Raw genomic sequence first — 21318 nt, 5'->3', positions numbered from 1 at the left:
CTGTCAGGGTCTTTGGTGCCTCTGTGCTGTCCCTAAGTCCTACAAGCGGGTCTCAACATGATCCCAGCAACAGGAAATCAGACCCTTTCAATCTGAACATATGGCAAAGGGAATTGTGTGTGGCACCTAGACAAATTAAAAATAAAATCATTTTCCGTCATTTAGGCAAATCATATTCTCCCAGTTCCGAAATGCACACATTATAAATAAAATATAAACTCAGACAGATCTGATTGAAGCCTCTGCTCTCAGAGAACGACACCGGAAAGTCATCACTTGTGCTCTCTTCTGTTAGATAAGGGGGGATTGCTGCGAGGCCTCGAGGGTTACCGCAGGACCGTCTCCTGACAGGATGGTACCCCTCTACAAACGATAAACCTCACAGAACCCTTCAGGAGAACTCCCTAAAAGCCATTTATTCACTTCTAGAAATGAAGCTATTATCAGCTTACCTAAGGATCAATAAATCTTAGAAATCATTTAACCCAAAGTGAACACAGAACAACCAAGGTCCAGAGATGTAAAGTATTTTTTTCCATGGTCACTCAGCAGTATCCCAATTGTAGAATAAGAAACCGTACTTTATGGAAACTCTTGCCTAAACTTTCATGGTTCCAAATAGGAGATGTTGCAAATGGGTACAACCTATCCTAAAAGACTATCCGTTACAGTCTTTAAAAAATGGGTCTATAAATGAAATTCCATGTAACAACTAAGCATCCCATCCGTGCCTGTTAGAGTATTTGCATGTGGAAAACCTGGGTCCCAAACCAATCACAAATGTTCTTCCCAGCTATGAGGACTGAAGACTGAAGGCCACCCGTGTCTGCCTCGCCTCCTGCTTTCACAGCTGTCCTGTGCCAGCATGCATGGATATAGGTTCAAGTTGATGTCTCCAAACCTACTCCCTTCCCATAAAGACAGCATGGGAAACCCTGCCACAACGTAAGCAGCCATTGAGGGATGGAGTCAGTATCTCCCTTTAGTTTTACAGATTCCATACCAATTTTACGCATCAAAATTTGTGACACATGGACTGACAGCAGGATAGAATATTAAAAATCAGGACCTCCCTGAGAAATCAGGCCTCATGGTTGCCATGCCAATGGCCCACAATGCCAGAAAAGGGTCTCTAAGGTCCAGACGCAATTTGGCTGGCTTCAAATGGCCCAAACATTGTGAAGGCAGAGCTGCCTCCTGGCCCAGGCTGCTACGCAGACCCTCCCTTTCCTAACTCAGCTCTCTGACTCCCCAGGGGAGTGTGATGACGCCTGTCTGAATTTTCTCATCCTGTCAGCAGTGCTGGCCACATCATTCTCTAAGAATCCAAAATCCGCATGCAGCGTCCTGGCCCAGCTAAACAGACATGTTCGGGAACTGCAAGAAGACCAGTGAGAGCTTAACCACAGATTTCAGGGCGAAGGCCAATCCTCAGCTGCACCTGCCCCTTTTAAACTGAATAAAGGGTTCAACTCCTGGAGAAGCTGAATATGTATCCCCCTATCTCCTTAGTTAGGTAAGTCAGGTTGGAGCTGGGAATAAAACATGAGGGGGTATGAAGCGAGGACCACTGACTGCTCCCAGAGATGGGCAGGAATCCTACTTCACTCCTCTCACCAGTACTGATGTCCTGCTGTGTGCATCAATGTGGCGATGCAAGAAGCTTCTGCATAGTCTCTGTGTGAGAGCTTACATTCAATGAGGAGACAGGGATGACTAAGAATCCCTCTGAAGTGAAATATCTTGGAAGATAGGAATATAACACAAGGCTGTGACAAAGGCCATGTGTGCCTGGGGACCAATCCTATGGAACACACATCCAGGACTAAAGCTTAAGAACAGAGAGGGCGCTGGCTATACCCCTATGTGGCCAGAGAAGGCTCTGCCGCTCTCTCCCAGGAACTTCCACTCGCCCTCTCTTCCTGTACCCCCACTCCCTGGCGCCAGGGAGCTCCCTGATACTCCTTCACACTTTAAACTTGACTTCCAGTTCACAGCCCTTTTCTAATCTGCAGCACGTCAAACCCTGTGGGACCCAGGACAGGGCAGGAGGATGTTCATTGGAGCCCGCCATGACCTCCAATTTCCACCCCTCAAGACTGCTGCATTGCCTCCAGCAGTGCCCCCACCACCACCACCATCCAGGGCTCTCAGTCTGAGTGGCCTTCCAGGCTGATCTTGGAGGGCACTCAGAGAAGCAGGGGAGAGGTCCAAGAGCAAGGTTAGGATTCCGAAGCAGAGGCAAAAGGGATGAGATCCAGCAGCTTCCCAGTGCCCTTTTCCCTTCCATTCCCCTCTCTTTCCCCTCCTCTTCCTCTTCCAGCTGGGACCCTCGGCCCATCACATCACACAGACGACAGAACATTCTAGCCAGCTTGCTTGTCCCTTGCTACTTCCTGCCCACTTACCCTGAGGACAGGACTGACCCTCTCATGATATAAGGAGGCGGCAGCTTGGATGAACCCATGGTGTGGAAACTCCCTAGGGGCCTGCGGCCACTAGTGGTTTGGCCAGTTCCACTCCAATCTGTCAGTCCACTCAGACCCCAGCACTATGGAGTCTTTACACAGGAGGTTTTTTCCCTCATCAGCTTTTCTGTTCAAGCAGCCACAAGTGTTTTGGAAACAGTGTCCTCATGACAGGGACTCTCAGCCAAAAAAAGGGACATTCCACCCAAAGAGGCTCAACCAGCGTTCAACCGGACAGGGGTCTGAGAACTGGGGGAGAAGGGCTGGGGAAAACCAGGAAACCTCAAGGTCTCCTCAGGCAAAGCAGGGAAATATGGTCCTTTGCAGGGGATTTTTACTTCTTCCGGGGCGGGGCGAGTAACAAGACAGAATGTGGGGCAGGATGGGAATGTGAGAGCACTTCCACACCAACACCCCCTCCCCACCATATTCCTGGGCTCAGCTGCCTTTGCACGAACATCTCAGATTGTACTCCACACAAGCCTTAGCCGTCCGGACCCTGCACCTCCCCGAGGAGCTCCTCCCCCCTCCCTGCCCAGGCCCAGATCTTTTCACGTCAGAATCGTCACCCTGCTCCACTACCACCCCCTGGCCCCACACTTTGCTCTCCCTCCTCTTGGTCCTCATCCAGCCAAGCAGCCCCCCCCCCAACAGTCTCGAGGGTCGTCCAAGGCTCTTGCCCACCACTCATCCCGGTGGGAAGAAGGCGGCACGCCCGAGCGCACCTCTCGGCGGGTCCCAGAGCCTACCACCTCAACAGGTGCCCCTGCCACGCAGGGCCGTCAACCTGGGCGCTGGCGGAGGCGGCGACAGGCACGCCCCCTGCAGGGCGGCGGGGACTCCTCACGCCCCAGCCCAGATCCCGGGAGCGCCTAGGGTCCCGCAGCTCCGCCGAGACCCCCGCGGTGATCCGCCGCCTTTGTTTCCCTACTCGCCTTGACCTCGCAGGGCTGACCTCGTGAAAGGGAATCTCCGAGCCGGTGCGCAAACACTGCCCACTCACCCGTCCTGATGGGGTGAGGGGCGCGTGCAGGGCGAGACCTTTCCCCTACCCAGACAGCCCCGGGTATGTTAATGGGGAGTACTCCGTGCCTACGAAGCAGGTTCAAGTTGACCCGAGCCGAGAAAGGGGCTCACAGCCGGGCGCAGCCCCTAGCAATTCTGCCTTACTCAACGCCCCCACCCCACGTCCTTGGCCCCCAGGAGGTTGGAGAGGGGGTGCGCACGGCCACCTACGCGCTCAGCTGCGCGCACTTCCCACTGCCTGCTAGCTGCGCGCGGGGTCCAGCTGCCTTCCGGAGCGGACTAGGCTCGGGCAGCCCCCGGCCCCGGCCCGGCGGCGCAGTGCCGAGAGAGCCGCCACGTTCCCAGTCTCGCGCGCACGCCGGGCCCACCAAACTTGCAGCACTTTCTCCCAGCCCCCACCCGCTGTCACCCTCCCTCCATCCGTGCGCCCTGGCCCCGCTGGCCCAACGGAGGTTGCCATAACAACAGGCAGGAATGCTCCAACATATACAAAGCCGGCAGAGCGCGGCGGGCACGCAGCCCCTGGCCGGGCCCCGCGCCCTCTGCAGCCGCGCGAGGCTAGGACGCGCGCCGCGGCTCCCCGGCCGGCCGCCCGGCGCGCAGGGCGTACTCACAATGAGCGGGATGGTGCGGTCTTCGCGGAGCTGCTCCGGCCTCCCACCGGCCCTCTGAGCGCCGCGGCCGCTGGAGGATGCTGCATGGGCTCGGTTGTCCTGCCATAAGTAGTAGAAAGTGCCCAGGATCCAGGCTACGGTAAGGATGGCGATGGCATTGGCGCGGATCTTCCTCATGGTGGGCGGGCGGGCGCCCCGAGTGGGGGTCCGGGCCGGCGAGCTCTCGGGGCCGGAGCGGGGGCGCTCGCAGCCCCAGCTGTTTGTTTTCGCTTGCGCCCGGCTGCTCAGTCCTGCAGAGCAGAAAAAGGAGAGAGGTGGGGGGTGGGGGGGTGATGGGGAGAGACAGGCGCGCGGAGCGATCCTCACGGTCCTAATGCCCTTCAGCCCCGCGCGCGCGCGTCCCCCGGGCGCCCATTCATTTGCGCGCAGAGCCCGCCGGGCGCTCCAGCCCCCACTGGCCGTCCGGGTTGCAGCGCTCTGGGGGAGAAGCGCCACGGGTGCGAAGCGGCGCGAGAGGAAGACCCGGCAGACACCCGCGTCGGAATGGCGACCGGCCAGAGCCAGTCTCCGCTACCACCGCTTGGTGACAGAGCGACCGGCGGCTGCCCCCGCGCGGCCCCAATCGGTCCCTCCTACCTCCACCCACCTCCCGACCAAGCGGCCCTGAGTCACTGGCTGGAGATGCGCGACCCCGACCCGGGCCCGCGCGGCGGAGCTGCGGAGCCGGGCTGCGCTTGAACTGCGCTCTGTCGCGGGGTTTAAGGTATGTTCGGCGAGTCCTTGGGGAGGGGGGGCTGGCTAGGCGGGAGGAGAGAGTTTGCACTGGAATCTTACGCAGCCTAGGATTCCCAGCCGCCCGAAGGCCCCCCCCCCCCAAGGAGGGATTGGAAGCTGGTGCACTTGTCATTCGAAGACAGCAAGGGGAAGCGACGCTGCTTCACAGCAGTGAAAGGAGAATGTGGGTTCAACCACCCCACATCTTCCATTGGCCTAGAGTTCCCAGCTTTCAGGATGCTCCTCTCCACCTGCCTCACTGTCCCTGGCCAACGCTGAGGAATCATCATCACCATTTCATCAGGAAGAAGGGAGTTCAGAGAGGCTGGAAGATTCGCCCAAGGCCACGCAACTAATTAGTGGGCAGAGCCCAGTCTAGAAGCCATCTCTCTGACACTTTCGACAAAGTGCAAAACAGTGGGGAGTGACACAGACACAGAAATTATAGCGATTCTGCCCCAGTCCTGGCAGCATTGAGAACCCCGGGTGAACCACTCTCACTCCTGCAGAAGGCAAGGTGGGCTAAATTAGCTCTAGGAGACCACCATCCCCGGCTGGGCACAGAGCAGACACTAAATGAGTAGAGGTGCAATAGACAAACCAAGTGGATCACAGAAGAAGAAATAATGTATTGCAAGGTGGTCCTAGGGAAGGCTTCTCACAGAAGGTGGATAAATCTTTTGAATAAGTTCTTAAGAGGCAGGAAAGGGGGAGGGCAGGGCAGAATATATGGGCTGCGTCAATAGCCCGAGCAAAGGTTCTGAGGATAGAAATACTTGATGTGTTCAAGGAAGAGAGCTGCCTGGCATTGCTGGGGTCCAGGATGCTGGGAAAGCCTTGGTGGAAGGTGGCTAGGCTAAGAGAGTCTGGATTCAAGAGACCCCTGAAGTTGGTAGGGAATCTGCTTACTGTTAGTGCTGCTGGACACTGGCTCATATGAAAGCCCACAGAGGGTCCCAGCCTCTAAATGAAGCTGCCCTGGGAATCAGGCAAACGGTGAAGTCACAGCTCATTCCTTCCTCCAGCCACCCCAATCAGCACCGCTCATTTCCCCGGGGTTCTCCAGCACTCAGGACTGAACCACACATGTAGCAGATACAGGAATCATGGGGCAGACCCAGTGGTCATGTCTTCTGTGGGAGACCAGGGAGACCTTGCTCCTTAGGAATCAGGCCCCACAGGTATCTGCACACAAAGGAAGTGTAAGGGAACTGCCCTACTGGTGTCCCCATTTCCACACATGCTCTCACGTTAGCCAAGTGGAAAGACTCGGGCAATGGCCCTCTTTTGCCATAGGCTTGCTCCCCTCATCCCAGCCTGGTCTATCCATGTCTAGTTGCTTTTAGTCTTGAGAGAACCAGGTAAGAAGATACGGGATACAAACTCATCTCATCAACCCCTAGTGAGAGGCGCCACACTCAGCCCTCGCCTGAGGGATGAAGCTGGACCATGCCAAACTGAAGTCAGGCTGGAGGGGCTGGTTCTGATGGCTCTGGAAGAAGGGCTCTATGAGGAGAGGGAGGGAAGGAGGAGCCGGAATTTGGCCAAGTTTCTACAAGTCTCACCCTATATTCCCCAGGGCTTAGTGGTGAGTGTGCTTCACATCTGACCAAATTGTCACTTCCTGGTAGCTCTGTCCCAAAGAGATGACTTCCCCACTCCCCCCGCCAACCCTCACCAGAAAACCCCATAGGAGCATAGCCTCTCTGGATGGTGTTAGACTTCACAGCCCTTCCTTAGATGGACACAATATAATTTCCCTGGGGGTGGGGGTCAGGGTAAGGGGGCAGATAATCACCATGCTTACCTGACTAACAGAAACGTGACACAGACAGAGGTTGAGTGATGGGCCTCAAGCCACAGGCACACTAGAAGAGCTGGGAACTAGCAGCGGCTACCTCAGCTGCAACAGTGCGTGGTGCAGTCCTGAGTGCTGGAGAAAGCCGTGCAAATGAGCAGTGCTGATGGGGCTGGCTGGAGGAAGGCACAGGCGTTCTTCCAGGGGCTAATCCCTGAGACAGAGTTCAGTGTTCAGAGATGACAGTGAGCATTGTTTCCTCTCTAGGCCTAGGAGTGGATTCCAGCAAAACCATAGAACCAAGGTGACAGCTGAGAGACAGTGTTACCTAACATTCACTGAACTTCCAAAACAACAGGAGTGATAATAATAGCGACAGTTCACTGAGTACACAGCAGGTGCCAGGTGCTGTGCTGGCATCTCACACGTTATCTCTGACACACCCACACCTGCAGACGAGGACTCAGGTTCGCTCGGTGAGGGTCTCGGTTGCCAAGAGTCCTACAGCAGGTAAGTGGTCGGTTTCAGTCCATTTGCTGTGCCCATGTCTGAGCACCAGTGCAGCGTTTCTGAGGTCACTGGGCAGTCAGCAGGGTGGTCACAAGTTCTGTATGCAGGGACCCCACGTCCCCTTCTGTGCCTACATTTTCTTTTCTGTAAAAGGAAGGATGCAGAGAGATGACCTCCGAGGTCCCTCCAACTGTGTCATTTTGGACTTCCAGTCCTTGGGCAGGGTCTCCCTTGTGCATTGCTCTTGGGCACGGTCCCCTTCCTTTAAAGCTGCTGAAGACAGCACTCAGGTAAGCTGGGCAAAGTGCCCGGTGCCCTTGGCGCTCCCAGAGGCCCCAGGGAACTCTCTGCCCCTGCATTGGATGTGGCGGGGGGCAGGTGGATAACAGAGGGGAGAAAGAGTATAGCTCGGTATAAAACCCTAGCTCTGGAGTTGGACAACGTGAATTCAAATGCTGATTCTGTCATATATTAGGAGAGTGGTTTGGGCAAACTTAACCTCTCTTAGCCTCAATTTCCTCAACTGTGAAATGGAACATGACAGCCCATAACTTGCAGTATTGTTGGGAAAAATAGGATGAAATAAAGCATGCAAGATCTCGTGCCTGGTAACCAGCCCAGGCCCCGGAGGCCGTGGAGGCCCACGCTCACAGGCTCTGCTGCTGGCTGCTGGGGTGAGGGGAGACTCCCGAAGGGCCTGCCCAGGGCACACGCACAGGATTGCTCACCAGTGCTGAGAAAGAGTACAGACCCCAGGCAGGTCTCTTCAGCCACACCCAAGGACAACTGCCTCCCCAGAAGGTGGGTGGCTGCCTCTTCCACAGTTTCTGCTGAGTGGACTGGAGGCGGGGCAGGGGGTGCGGGGAATACAGGGCCCCAGCCTCTGCTGGTGTCTGTCCTTGCTAGCATACCCATTGCCCTTCAGACCCTGGACAGGCCCCCCAGAAGGCTCTTGCCCTGTCTGCAGCTGCAGCGGGGCCCGAGAAGGTAGAGGAGGGGAACAGATTATACCTCCACGTCTGCTCTAAGCAGAAAAGGAGGAAGGGATGGTGAACAGTGTTACCATGCAACAGGCATTGCGCCGATAGGCACTCTCAGAATACTCCCCACGACCCTGCAAGGAAGGTGCAACCATCTCCACTTCACAGATGAAGCTGATATCTGCAGAGGTAAGGCAGCCATCAAGCGATGCATCTACTACCCACTGCCAGATGACCGCACTTAGTGCACCAGTGTATCTAAGGAGAAGTTGCTTGTAAGTTTAGTTTCTATAAACCATGATAGATGGAGGAGAAGACCTGGCTCTTTGAAAGAACTCAAAGAGTCTTCTTATTAATCATCATTCTATTTGCCTGATAACCATGGCTCTTTATATCCGTTTCTGCCACTGGAGTGTAAGCTCCATGAAGGCAGGAGTTCTGGTATGTTTCGTTCACCACCGTCTCCGCAGTGCTTAGAACAGAGCTTGGCATATAGTGGCACATAGTACATGCTCATTAAATATTTGGTGATGGAAGGGAGGGAGGGAAAGAGGCAGGCAGAGGTAAGAAAAAGGGTTGAGTAGCTCTGAGGAACATGCACTTCTCTCTTAAGTCAAGCACTTGAGAGTTGGGGGTAGGACTAGAGCCCAGAGCAAGGGAGGGATGGATGTAGGGTCAGTGTGGGCCAATATAATAAGTAACCCAGGTCCCCTAACGTGGCTCTTCCTCGGAAGCAGTTGGCTCCCTCCCCCAAACACGGGCCAGGGGACTAACCTTGCTGCCTCCGGATCGGGAGGTGAGAAAGCCCTCTCTGGCCCCATCAGAAGGCAGGGGAGGAATGACCTTGATTTGGTGGATAACTCCAGAGAGTACAAATGTTATTACTGATCATGAAACAACCCAGCTGTTGCATTTGGGAATAATAGAATTACAGAGTCTCAGGACTAATTAGAAATGTGTGAGATGCTTTTTCTTAACAGCAAGGAATTCCTACAAAGGAGAAATCTGTGCATAAAGCCAGCTGGCCAGCAGAATTGGTCCCAGAGGCAGAGCTCTGGCCAAGGCTGCCCTCACCTCCCCATGTCCACAGCCTTCTGCTTGGTCCCTTCCCCTCCTCCGCAGCCTCTGTGGAGCTGAGTGGCAGAGGTCCTCAGATGGCTCAAAATTCTAGGCCACTGCCTGTCACATGCCTGTCTCTCGCCCCTGAATGACAGTTGCTCTGAGGAGGGCCTGGCAGCCTTCTTTTGTGTATCACTAGTTTCTAGCACAGTATTAGGCATCATGGCAGCACTCACTAAATATTTGTGCAATGAGTAAATGAATGAATAAGTATCTAAGGTCGTAGGCTGCTGCCACTCCCCATTCTAGCCCATGAAAATGCCACATAGCCCAGTCAGATGGTAAAGCCAATGCCTGTTTTCCCATTGCGGGGGCGTATTTCCAGTCCCTTTGTTTTCCTTCTTGAATGCCTACCATGCCAAGTACTTCTAGGTTCCAGGGATACAAAAATGAACAAAATCTGATCCCAGCTTCTGAGGAGCCCAGTGACTGATAATGGGGAATATAAATAAATGGTCACAAGATTATTTAATGGAGCCCCACAGAAGCCTAACGGGGGCTTCTTCACAAGGAAGAAGTCATCTGAGAGCTGAGTTCTTAAAGGATAAGCAGGTGGGTAAGATGTGGAAGGGAATTCTGGAAAGAAGAAGAGGCAAACAAAGGAATTAAGATGTGGACGTGTATGGGAGCCCAGGAATGAGGAGTGGTTTGGAGTGTATGGTGTTGGGGGCGGTACAGTAATGAGGTTAGAGAGACAGGTGTGGACCAGTTAACAGACGCCTTCTATGCCTTTGTAAGAAGTTTGGATTTATTCTGGTAAGCCAAGGAGAAACATCCAAGATTTTGAAACAGGGAGTGACAGGATCAGTTATAAATGTTAGTGAGGAGGCTGGAGACTAGTGGCAGGGATCACAGAGATATTGTAATAGTCCAAGCAAGCAATTCTGTGGGCCTGGGTTAGGGCAGAAACACTAGAACAGATGAGAAAGAAGGTAGACTCAAAGGATTTGGCGCTCAGTGGAGGTGGAGGTGAGAAAAAGGACTTGAGAATAACATGTGCATTTCTTGAGTAGGAGACAAGTGCTTTGGTTTAAACCATTAACAGAAATGGGGGATGCAGGAGGAGGTGCAGATTTGGGAGGCACATTCAACTGAAATTGAGTTCTCTGTGGTCCATGCAGAAAGGCAGGTGTACATGGGGGTCTGGTGCTCAGGAAGAGGGGTGGAAGAGCCCGCTCAGGTAGAGAAAAAACCAGAATACAGCTGGGGCAGAGATGCTGCTGGGAGGCTGCCCATGTACCGAGCAGCTGGGCTTGGGGGAGAGGCCACGTGTATCAGAGGGCTGGACTCCTGGATCCCTCATGTGAAGATGAAGAAACAACTGGGTTTTGTTTGTTTTTTCTGCCTCCATCAGATGCCCTGATTCAAGGCCCTGAACCCAGGCTCTTAAGAATACTCATTTCTTTATCATCTGGTACATATCAGGATAGAACTACACCTAGGGCTGAACAAAATTTGGCTCAAAAAGAGGTCAGACCATAAGACCAGAGAGCATTTGATTTGAAAAAAGACCCATGTTCCTGGTTCTGTATTTCCTTCTGTCTTCACAGTACCTAAAATCGATACTTCCATTTTTCTTGAGAAACTGGGAAGCAGAAATTAAGAAAATGTTCCCAGGATTGGTATATATTTTGAAGCTCTCAGCAAGGCTGAAAATATCCATCGATATATTTTGAAGTGTAATTTCCACTCCCTTACCAGCCAAAATAATTGAACAGGAAGAAAAAGCTGTTAATGCAGTATGCATGTAACATCAGATGCATATTGCCTGGAAATTTACCACTGTAAAGCAACTGAGGGTTTTTACAGCCAGTGTTTATAGTCAGACGTGTCCCTCTTCCTGAGCCACCCTCTGAAGCCATCAATCTGGCTTGGATACTGAAATTGTTTCATATCTGGAGCTGATATCAAAGCAGACAGAATTTTAAGAAATGATCCTGCTGGTTTTGTCAGCATATACATTTTGGGGTGTTTCCTCCTGTTAAGTAGTGTAAACAGTTGGGGCTGTCAGTGCTCATGGAGCCAGTGATGGCAGAGATCCACGTGGCTGGCACAGCCAGGCACATCCTCCCCTCTCCCATGGCTTCCTCGCACAGGTTGTCCTCTTACCGGAGGTGGGCATCTCTCCCTCCTGCCTGCTTCTGCCTCTGCCCTGGACAGTAGGTCTGAGGGGTGCAGGCTCTTCAGCAGAATGGTGGTGGTGTGCCACCTCTCACGGCCTCTGTCTGGCTCAGCAGGATAGACAGACAATAGGCGTTATTGACTTTCATCTTGTCTTCTGTCAATGCGTGTGTGTGCACGTGCGTTGTGTTATTTTCCAATTGGAATGTGACTTCAAGTTTTTCCTGAAATTACTGATTTCTTCCCCTATATTGGTGCCAATGGAAGACATTTGTAAATCTATGTCTAATCATTTGTCTTTCCTTCTGTTTCTGAATCACCTATCTTTACAAAGGCCAGTCCTGAAGACGCGCCTTTAGTGTGTTTTTGGACAGCTGGGATGGCCAGGAGGTGGGAAACCTGGGTATGAGTCCCAGGTATGTTATTAGCTAGCTTGGTGACCCTGGAAGTCACCAGGGCCTCTCTGTCACATTTACAATGAAGGCTTTGGTACAAAAGGACTTGGAAAGTCCTTTCGAGTGCTAGCATTTTAGGATTCTATTTACTTACGTTAATATTTTAACCATTCCCTGCCCCAGCAAGAATTATTGGCAATAAACCAAGATACAAATTTATTTGTTATTATTTGGTCCCCCTGCACATATTGCATACATATATATATATACACACATATATATAATCCAAGCTATTTAAAATATCCCACTGGATCAAGAATCTGAGAACTTCTGGATTACCGCAGACCTAAAAGGAGAAAGTGGAAGAACGTACAAGAAACTGGCACATCCAGGGATACCTCTGAGGAGAACTTCAGAACAGGATTGGGAGACTTTTCACTGTATATTTTGTACCTTTTGAATTTTTTTGCCACATGCATTTATTACTTCTTCAATTAAAATTTTCTTAAGAGAAGAGTTTTCTCCTTTCTTTCTCCTATCACAGGCCTCTCTGCAGCTCAGTTCCTAGGAAAGGAGAAGCTTATGGTGGGGCTGGCATCACATGCTCCAAGCCACCCCTTAGCCCAGGCCCTACCTAAGACCAGCTCCAGCCCTCCAGCTGGGTTGGCCAGCAGCCCTGCTCCCTTGGCTGCCCCACATGCCCAGAGGGGTTCTGAGTGCTCACTGCTGCTGGCTGCTCTTGCCGCTGACACTACGGCTGGGCTGTCAAGCTAGTAAAGGGACCCCATTCGAGGTATTCCAGTAAGGGGCTGGCTCTCATGGCTCCAGCAGCCAGATGGGCAAAAGGGCCTAAGAGTTCAGCAAAGGGAGACGTACATCCAGACTTAAACTCTCCAGATCTTGCCATTCCCTTTCAAAGAGGCTGCCTTTTGTTTTGTTTTGTTTTTTAGATTTTATTGGGGAAGGGGAACAGGACTTTATTGGGGAACAGTGTGTACTTCCAGGACTTTTTTCCAAGTCAAGTTATTGTCCTTTTAATCTTAGTTGTGGAGGGCGCAACTCAGCTCCAGGTCCACTTGCCATTTCTAGTTGCAGGGGGCACAGCCCACTATCCCTTGCGGGAGTTGAACCAGCAACCTTGTGGTTGAGAGGACGCGCTCCAACCAACTGAGCCATCTGGTCAGCGGCAGCTCAGCTCAAGGTGCCGTGTTCAATCTTAGTTGCAGGGGGCGGAGCCCACCATCCCTTGCGGGACTTCAGGAATCGAACTGGCAACCTTGTGGTTGAGAGCCCACTGGCCCATTTGGGAATCGAACCAGCAGCCTTCGGAGTTAGGAGCATGGAGCTCTAACCGCCTGAACCACCAGGCCGGCCCCCATTGTTTTGTTTTCTGCTAATATAACATGAGGACAGGAACATGAAAGAAAAAAGAACAAAAGGGCCAGAGATGAGTGGGGGAAAGGGTCTTTAAGGTTCCTTTTCTCCTGTCCCCACCCTCACGCTACTTGCCTCCACTTGGCAGAGCTCGGCTACAGTCTCTTTGGCAGGGTCACACTCCCCTGGTTTGCACCCCCAGTACCCGCTCCTCCTCAGCTTTCCCTTGTGACATCTAGCTTCTTCCTGGCCTTCCTTTTCTGCCTTATTTTCTTAACATCACTTTGGATGGCTACTGGCCCATCACTTCTGAGTCCCCTATGCCTCTGATTTCTCTGATTCTTCCTCCTCGGACTTACTTATTTGGCTCATCTATGCACTGTCACTGCCCAGAAACAGCTGCCATCTTTAAGGGACATTTCCCAGCCAGCAGTTGGGTTTGCTCAAGGTAGGTTCCTCCACTTTCCATTCCCATTCCCTGCACCCAATTTCTTTCCAGGTGGGTACGGGTTGCCCCCCACTGGACATGGGAAGGTGGAAGCAAGAGGACAATTGAGAAGCCATGACACAGACAAGGAGCAGCAGACAGAAATGTGCATATGGTAGAGTGGACACAAAGAGACTCCCACAGATGTAAAGATACAGAGCATGAGGAAAAACAGCCTCAGCGAAACAAAAAGCAAAGAGTGAAAAACCAATAAAAGTGTAATAGATACTCAAACCAGAAGAGCCTGAGGAGAAACCATCCACAGAACACAGAGAGGACATCAGTGGAGTTAGGTCAAAAGGGAGCAGGAGGGCGGGGGTGGTATTTGAGGGGTCGGAGGCCGGAGGAATGGTGCACAGAAATCTCTCAGAAAGGGTCACTCACCTCCCAAGCTGCTGAGCTTATTGGCTGCAGCACGCAGAATCTATTTAAAACGCACCAGGCATTTTGCCTCATTCTGTTTCCCTGCCCGGAAGGGGCTGGAGCCAAAGGCTTAGGGAGCCATTCCAGCGTTAGGACCCTGCACAGGCCACAGGGCTGAGACCCTGAAGCTCCCTGCCCCATCTGGGAATCACCCACCTCGCCAGTCCGCTCACAAGCTGCCACTAAACTCACAACGTATTGACCAGGCTCAAAGGTTGTTGGTGTTACCCACTTCCACTGGGAAAGACTCAATGAGCCCCTTCATTCTGTCGTCAAGCTTGTCAGAAAGCAGACGCAGCTCAACTGTGACATCTGCTCTAAAGGGATGCTGAAACCTATGGGAATACTCTTAATGATGACTGGTGAGTCCCTGGGTGATTCGATTACAGCAAGACAAAGAAGAGAGCATGAAAGGACGCCAAGGATAAAATGGTCCTAGGGAAACCATATGGGACTTGAACTGGAAAACACCAAGAGCCTCACCCTTTCCCTGGACTGTGTACCTTTGGGAACCTCTAATCTGGAGGAGACCTGACTCCTCCTGCACCTGCCACAGAGGATACAAAATAAGGCTGGGAGCTAAGAGAAGTGGCCAAGGAAAAACATCCATGCAAGCTTTCACTGAGGGATGGGAACGAGAGGTTCTTCCTTCCCTGGCTCTTTAGCCCGTAAGTTGTGTAAAATACTGCTCTACATGAGAGTTATGAGTGATTTATTGATTGATGATCAAATTAAATTTTGCCTGCCAGAGAAGTTGGCTTTTCAAAACAAATTTGAGGTTGATTCTATGTTTAAAGAGAAGGATGGTTTGTGAAGGTGAATAATCATCCCAGTCCACGTTGTATGTTTTGGGTGGATGTGGGGGCGAGGGGGGGGACTGTCTAGAGATCCCCTATAGTTTGCTTTTAGGTTGCAATCAAGCAGTACTTTAAAACAAACAAAGCACTTAAGCAGATAGATGTATTGCAGGAGCTACTGCTAAAGAAATATGATTTTGGGGACCAGCCCAATGGCTCAGGTGGTTGGAGCGCCGTGCTCCTAACGCCAAGGTCACCGGTTCAATTCCCACATGGGCCAGTGAACTGCGCCCCTACAGCTAAGATTGTGAACAACGGCTCTCCCTGGAGCTGGGCTGCCGTGAGCAGCCAGCAGCCAGCGTGAGTGGCCATGGGCTGCTGTGTACTGCTGTGAGCTGCCACGGGCTACCACGTGCTGCCAGGAGCGGCCGGCAGCCATCGTGAGCGCAGCAAGAGCTGCCGTGGGTGGCCAACCCACAACCAGTGACCAACTGCCTCAGCCAGAGGAAGAGCAAGACTCCTAATACCAGCCTGGGCCAGGGAGCTGTGTCCTACACAACTAGACTGAGAAACAACGGCTTGAACCAGAGTGGGGGAGGGAGAGGCAGAAGAAAGGCGGGGGGGGGGGGGGGGGGGAGGGGAGAAATAACGATTTTTTTAAAAGTTCATTATGGAAAATTTCCAATATATTAAAAAGTAGCAAGCCTAATTTTAAAAAATCCAGCTTCAACAATTAATTCATGGCCACTTCTGGGAGAAAGATGGACTTTTGAGCCGGATGACAGAGAGAATAAACTTTACAGTACAGGGCAAATAGGATTGGTCCTACTGAGGCTGCAGGGTCCAAGTTTCTGCATAAATGCCCTACACTAGAGCCCAGAGTATGAAGAGAAGGGTGGGGAAACATACTTCTGGTTAACAACCAAAGAAGAAACCTGGGACTTAAAAAACAAAACTCTCTCTGTCTCTCTCTCTCTCCTCCCCCCACCCCTCTCTGAAGGCGGTACTATGCACAAGGAATAGTAACAGTGGTTTCCTTGAAGAAAGGGAAGAACTGGTGAAGAGATTTCCCTTTTCACTTCATATGTTTTTAAAAATTTCGTACTATGTACACATCCTAGTTATTCTGAAAGTAACTTGTTAAAAACAAACATCATGAAGCTTTGCAGTAACCAAGTCCACTAGCTGTGACAGAAGGGCAAACTGGACTCAGACCCCCAAATCTCCATCACATTTTGACCTGGATGTGCTGTTTTTTAGTAATTTGCTCCACTAGCTGAATGTACTACCTTCCAATCCCAAGCTGTACATCATCAGGAGAGGTGCTTCATCTGACATAAAAACCCAGACTTTAATGTTGACTGCACTTCAATAAAGTATTATCAGCAGCCACTACAACAAAAACCCGAGCCGCTGTCTGTGAATAAGTCAAAAGAATCACCATTTGGGGGGTTATTGGGTTGATGGTTCAGAGAAAGCTGTTGTTTTGAGAATATAACACGGTGCGGCCTTTTTGCAAAAACTCGCTCTTTGGGAACCTCCACTGCAGCATGTGCTTTTGGTTAAGCATTCCTCGGCTGAAACGCAACTCTGCTGAAATGCCGAGAGGATGAGGCAAAGTATTGGCCAAGGTCAAGCTCTGCTGATGGTTTGAGAGGGGGATGGCAGCCAACTGCTCTGCACTTGTATAACATTTAAAAAAGAAAAACTAACCCCGAGTCATCTTCTGTTCCTTTTCTGAGCCAACTTCAGTCCTGCTCATTGTATCCAAGAATTCAGAGGAAGCCATATGTGCTCCAGCCTCCAGGGCCAGACCTCCAGGGCCACACACACATATCTCGATTAAGAAGAAACTAAGCTAGCTGACTGGAGCTCTAGTCAGCCCTGTGGGATGTAACAACAGACGTCAGAATTTTAGATCAGGTTGGGGTCCACCTAGGAGAGGGCAGAGAAAACTACTTTAGCCTCCATTTTGGCTATCTGGTCACCTATTCTGGAATAACAATTTGGTAGAAAATGGGGGCTCACGTCTATGTCTAGGTAATTACTGTAAATAGAGCTTTCAGTTTAGGATACTTGGTACGAATCTATGCTACATAAAGAAAAACCAATACACCACACCCTCTTTGGGACTGAAAAGAAGCACCAGGATGGACTGGAAAGTGTATTTTCTGCCACGTCATAGGGAATGGATACACAGAGAGAGAACTGTCTTTCAGCAGCTTATAAAGTGCAATCTTTCCGTTTGGCACATGTCTGTGTCACTGCTGGCCAGGCAAAGGTGAGCAGGGCAAAGTCCAGGGCAGGTCACGGTCGTGCAAAATGCAGGCCCTGAGGTAGTCATGTCGTCAGGCTCACAGATGGATAATAATGTGTTAACACGGTGGACCCCGCAAATTGTCTTAGGCAGTCATGAAACATTAAAAAAAAAAGTATTTTTAACTTACTGGTTTAATGGTGTGTTTTTGAAAGACCCAATTCTATTCAATTCTCTCTATATAGCATAGCCTTAATTCTGACTATCCTTAAAATGAGAAGCAGTCAGGCTTTTTTTGCTCAATATCCTCCTGTCCACAAGACTTGGCAAACTTGCCTAATTTCCACTCTATGCTTATCTCTCACATACCTTACAGCACTAGCAGTGGAGCTGAAGATAAAGATTTCTCTTCCTTCTTTACAGTTAAATAGTGACCTGAGTAGAAATATTGAGTTCCCTAAGGCGACACTCACTCAGCACATCTCTGGTGAGAAGAGTATTTTGACCCCAGGTGCAGTACCAGATGGAAGGGGCAGGCTTCTCCCTAGTCGATGAGGCCAGGAGGACATGGTGTGGCAGCCTGCTTCCCCCATTCCCCTCCATTCCTTGCACAGTCTCCCTCCCCAGGGAGGAGAGTGTGCAATGAGGCAGAAGGTACACAGCACCCGAGGGAAAGTACCACATCAAGAAATGGTGGGATGTATTACAGAATGCTACCACTAGAACTGCTCTTACAGCGTATCTAATTCCAACTCATCATTTTCTTGATAAATAAAGGAGCCCAGTGATTGGTCCAAAAGACACACAGCTAATGGCCAGAACCAGAACGCTAGTCACCAGCCTATTCCTCTAATCCTCCAATTCACGACAGAACTAAGTATAGGAAAAAGCAAAATATAAAGTCTATGGACTGCACCCCCTCACCCGCACCAACCAAATAAACGTACCTCTTTTAAAACTACCCATGTCTCAATCTTTCATTTCTTTTCAGCCCCATTAGCTTACTGAGCTCAAATTTCTGATTCTTATCCAGGACTTATAGAGACCCTGGTGGCCTGAACAGTCAGAATCCCACCTGTGCCCCAGAACATCGCAGCCTGAGAAGTGAGGTCCTTGGGAAGCAGGAGTAGAATATAAGTAGCCTCTTCAATGCAGAAATTTTCTGGACCACACATCATACTTACAGGAATACTGACTTGAAACTCAGCAGCTTTTGAGGCTTATGCTGACACAAAGGCAACAGGATACCCATTTAGCAAGACAGAAAAATTCAAAACTAATAACGAATAAGGAAGCTGGAGCTCAAAGCTCAAATGCTCTGAATTCAATCTGGAGAGTATGCGATTAACTAGCTCCATTCAGTCCGGGCAGAGAAGCACCGTTTTAGGCAGTGCGCACCACATTAGAAGAGGGTACAAGCCAGGGCACGTGAACTAGGTTCTTTGACACTCCCCACCCCAGTGCAAAGGAAGTCAGTTCTTGGTTATCATTATGCCCCGTGACTACTCCTTTGGTCCCGTGACCCACAGCGTCTAGGGACCTCCAACGAGAGTCAGCCACAGACAGAGCCAGTTAGAAGGAAACAATGGTCTAATCTACTTCCCACCTTTCCAAATAAAATGCTAGCATTTAAGCAACGGCCTTGGTGCCTCAAGCAAAGGCAGTGGCTAATGCGTCTCCTAGTAGCTGGTGGAACAGGGACTTTTGCACAAGCAGGACATTTGGCTGCACGTCAGCCCTGCTCCGTCGCCTGATGTGAAACGGTTCCAGGACTGGGGACAAGCAGAAGGTGTTAGGCTCCAGCATGAGGAGGCAACTCGGTGAATACCTGCAAAGTCTAACTGAATTCTAAAATGAAAATATTTGGAGGATTACGTATTATTTTGTTATTCAGATCAAGAGTTAATCATAATGAGAATCATTCTTATACCCTCTTTTAGCTCCCATCATCCCCCCAAAACTTATTCTCACTGTATTCCTGAGGGTTAGGCACTTTAAAAATGACCACCTAAACAACAGAAAAGACAAATGATCGGAAAGAGGAATTCTTTTAAAACCTATAAACTAGCAAACTGAGAAACCATCTCCTTTAAAAGTAAAAAAGTGATACCTCTCATGAAGATGAGACATAATGAAGAAAAAAGGAAGAAAGGATTAATGAATGAATGAAAAACTCAGAGAGACAAGGTAAACTAAGAATTTAAATTATAGTCAAATGTTAGGGTCCCAAACGAACAGGCAGAATAGGAAGCTGAACAAAAGCTCTTTCTGCCTGCTGGGTTCCTAAGAGTCTAAAAGGAGGAATTAAAATGGCTTTATTTCAACAGAACACATTTTGTCATCTGATCTCTATCTGCGACATGGGTATTAATAAGTAACTTATGGCTGCACTCGTAAGAAGCAAACAAATCCCTGACTATTGTGCTTTGTTCACTTCAGAATGGCAAATCACTAATTGCTTGTCCATTAGGAAAAAAAAAAAAGATCTGTCTGTAACTTCTATTTTGAAATAAAAAATGTTATTTTTAATTAAAATTTTTTTACATTTTTATTTTAAAATAAAGTTTTTCTACAAAAAACATTGACTGTAAGGGGAAAATGAGGCAATAAAGGGTAGGACATAAAAGGGAAGCCGAGAAAAGACTCTGAGCCTGCAAACATAACGATCAGGGCACATTCCAAGAGGTCCTTGCTATGACACTGTCTTCTCATTGCCACTCACATGGAAACTCAGCAAATGCACCCGACACGGGCCACAGGGTCAACGAGAAGCATTACCCTGAGATGCACTCCTAAAGGTGCACCAGTTTGTACTCATTCCAGTAATGGGAGTTCCCTGCTCACCTAGTAAAATGATTAAAGATATAGTCAAAGATTTATACACAAGGAAGTTTACCACAGTGTCACTGATATTAACAAAGGACCTGAAATAACCAAAATTTTCAAGTGCAGGAATAGATAATTAAAGCAAGGTAAAGCCACTATGAATCTACTTTCAAAGAATTAAACACATAGGAAATAAATTACTGTGATACCATATTAAGTGAGGGGAAAAATAAGATACCAAGTTGTATATATGTATGACTCTCAATTTTGATTAAATGTTATATATTTTATATGCTTTTTAAATTCTGAAAGGAAATTCATAAACATACCAGCAAAAGTCAGCTCCATTCTAGATGGAAGATGGATGATTTTGATTCTTTTTTTAGACTCATCTCTAATAAGCACACCTCACTTTTGTATCAGAAAAAAAACCCAATAAATATTTATTTTATAATATGCCTACTTTAAAATACCTCTTTTGAAACAGTAATTGTCAGTCTTAGGGAAAGGCTGCTAACGTCCAAGGTTGACTCAGAGAACAAAAAGACTCAACTCTCCACAGTAACTCTTCTGGAAAGGATGAGAAAGCTCGTGTGCCACAGTCTAACATGTTTTTCTATCATGGCTGCTGGCTCTGTTACTGGGTTTTGCAGGAAGCTCTGTTGGAGAACCCATTCCTTCTTTCCACAGCAATCACTGGACCTTAAAAGATTTTTGTCTGTGTTTCTTACCTCCTAGCTCGAGGCTCATAAGGAAAGAGAACAAAACAGCCTTACTCCCTGTGTCAGAGGAAGAAGTTTTTCTTGTAAAGCTATCAAAATAACCCCAAATAAACTACACAAAATGTGAACCATAAGTCATGAGTTATGTTCAGAAACCATGAATTTTAAAAGCCTCTTACTTCTCAAGAATGAATATAAAACAAAAATCTCTGAGTGCCACCTTGTGGCCAGCCTACTACACGACCACCTATCCCATCTCCATGGTTCTCCATCACTGGGCTCCATCAGCATGACCTCCGAGACACAGGCTCCTAATAACCTACTGCATTGAACATACAGTCCCCAAAGTGACCGGTACTATTCATTTTCAAGGATTTCTACTTTAGATCCCAGAAATGCCTGTTTGAGGAAAGTGGGAATAAAGGGGCAAAGAAACAAAATGTAGGATGTACATATGTATTTGTGGGCTGCTGTTGATGGGCCAAAGCTGCACTGTCTGAGTACCACATATCCATCTGTGTACACATACCATGTGGCAGGGACCTGTAGGATAACTATCTCCTCCCCGAAAAATATTTACCAATTTTATAAAGTTATAAAGAAAAAATTTTTACATTTACAATCAGT

At 49.5% G+C, this 21318-nt stretch overlaps 1 protein-coding gene across 2 annotated transcripts in view; it reads right to left on the bottom strand.

Annotated features, from left to right (window-relative positions):
- The window catches only part of GALNT16 (polypeptide N-acetylgalactosaminyltransferase 16), a 77184-nt gene extending 72293 nt beyond the window's left edge, over nt 1–4891 (bottom strand). Inside the window, exons 1-2 of one of the 2 annotated variants that reach the window (XM_081050046.1) lie at nt 4755–4891; nt 4109–4398 (exon numbers count right to left, since the gene is read on the bottom strand). In XM_081050046.1, coding sequence (XP_080906172.1) covers nt 4109–4285 — 177 coding nt within the window. In that variant the 5' untranslated portion in view covers nt 4286–4398; nt 4755–4891. Of the gene's footprint in view, nt 1–4108; nt 4671–4754 lie in introns of those variants that run through there. The other variant, XM_081050047.1, reaches the window with a different exon arrangement.
- Between the last annotated feature and the right edge of the window lie 16427 nt (nt 4892–21318).

Source organism: Rhinolophus hipposideros (genome assembly GCF_964194185.1).
Source record: "Rhinolophus hipposideros genome assembly, chromosome: 5".
Taxonomy (NCBI): domain Eukaryota; kingdom Metazoa; phylum Chordata; class Mammalia; order Chiroptera; family Rhinolophidae; genus Rhinolophus; species Rhinolophus hipposideros.
This window is presented reverse-complemented; position numbering and strand designations above follow the sequence as displayed.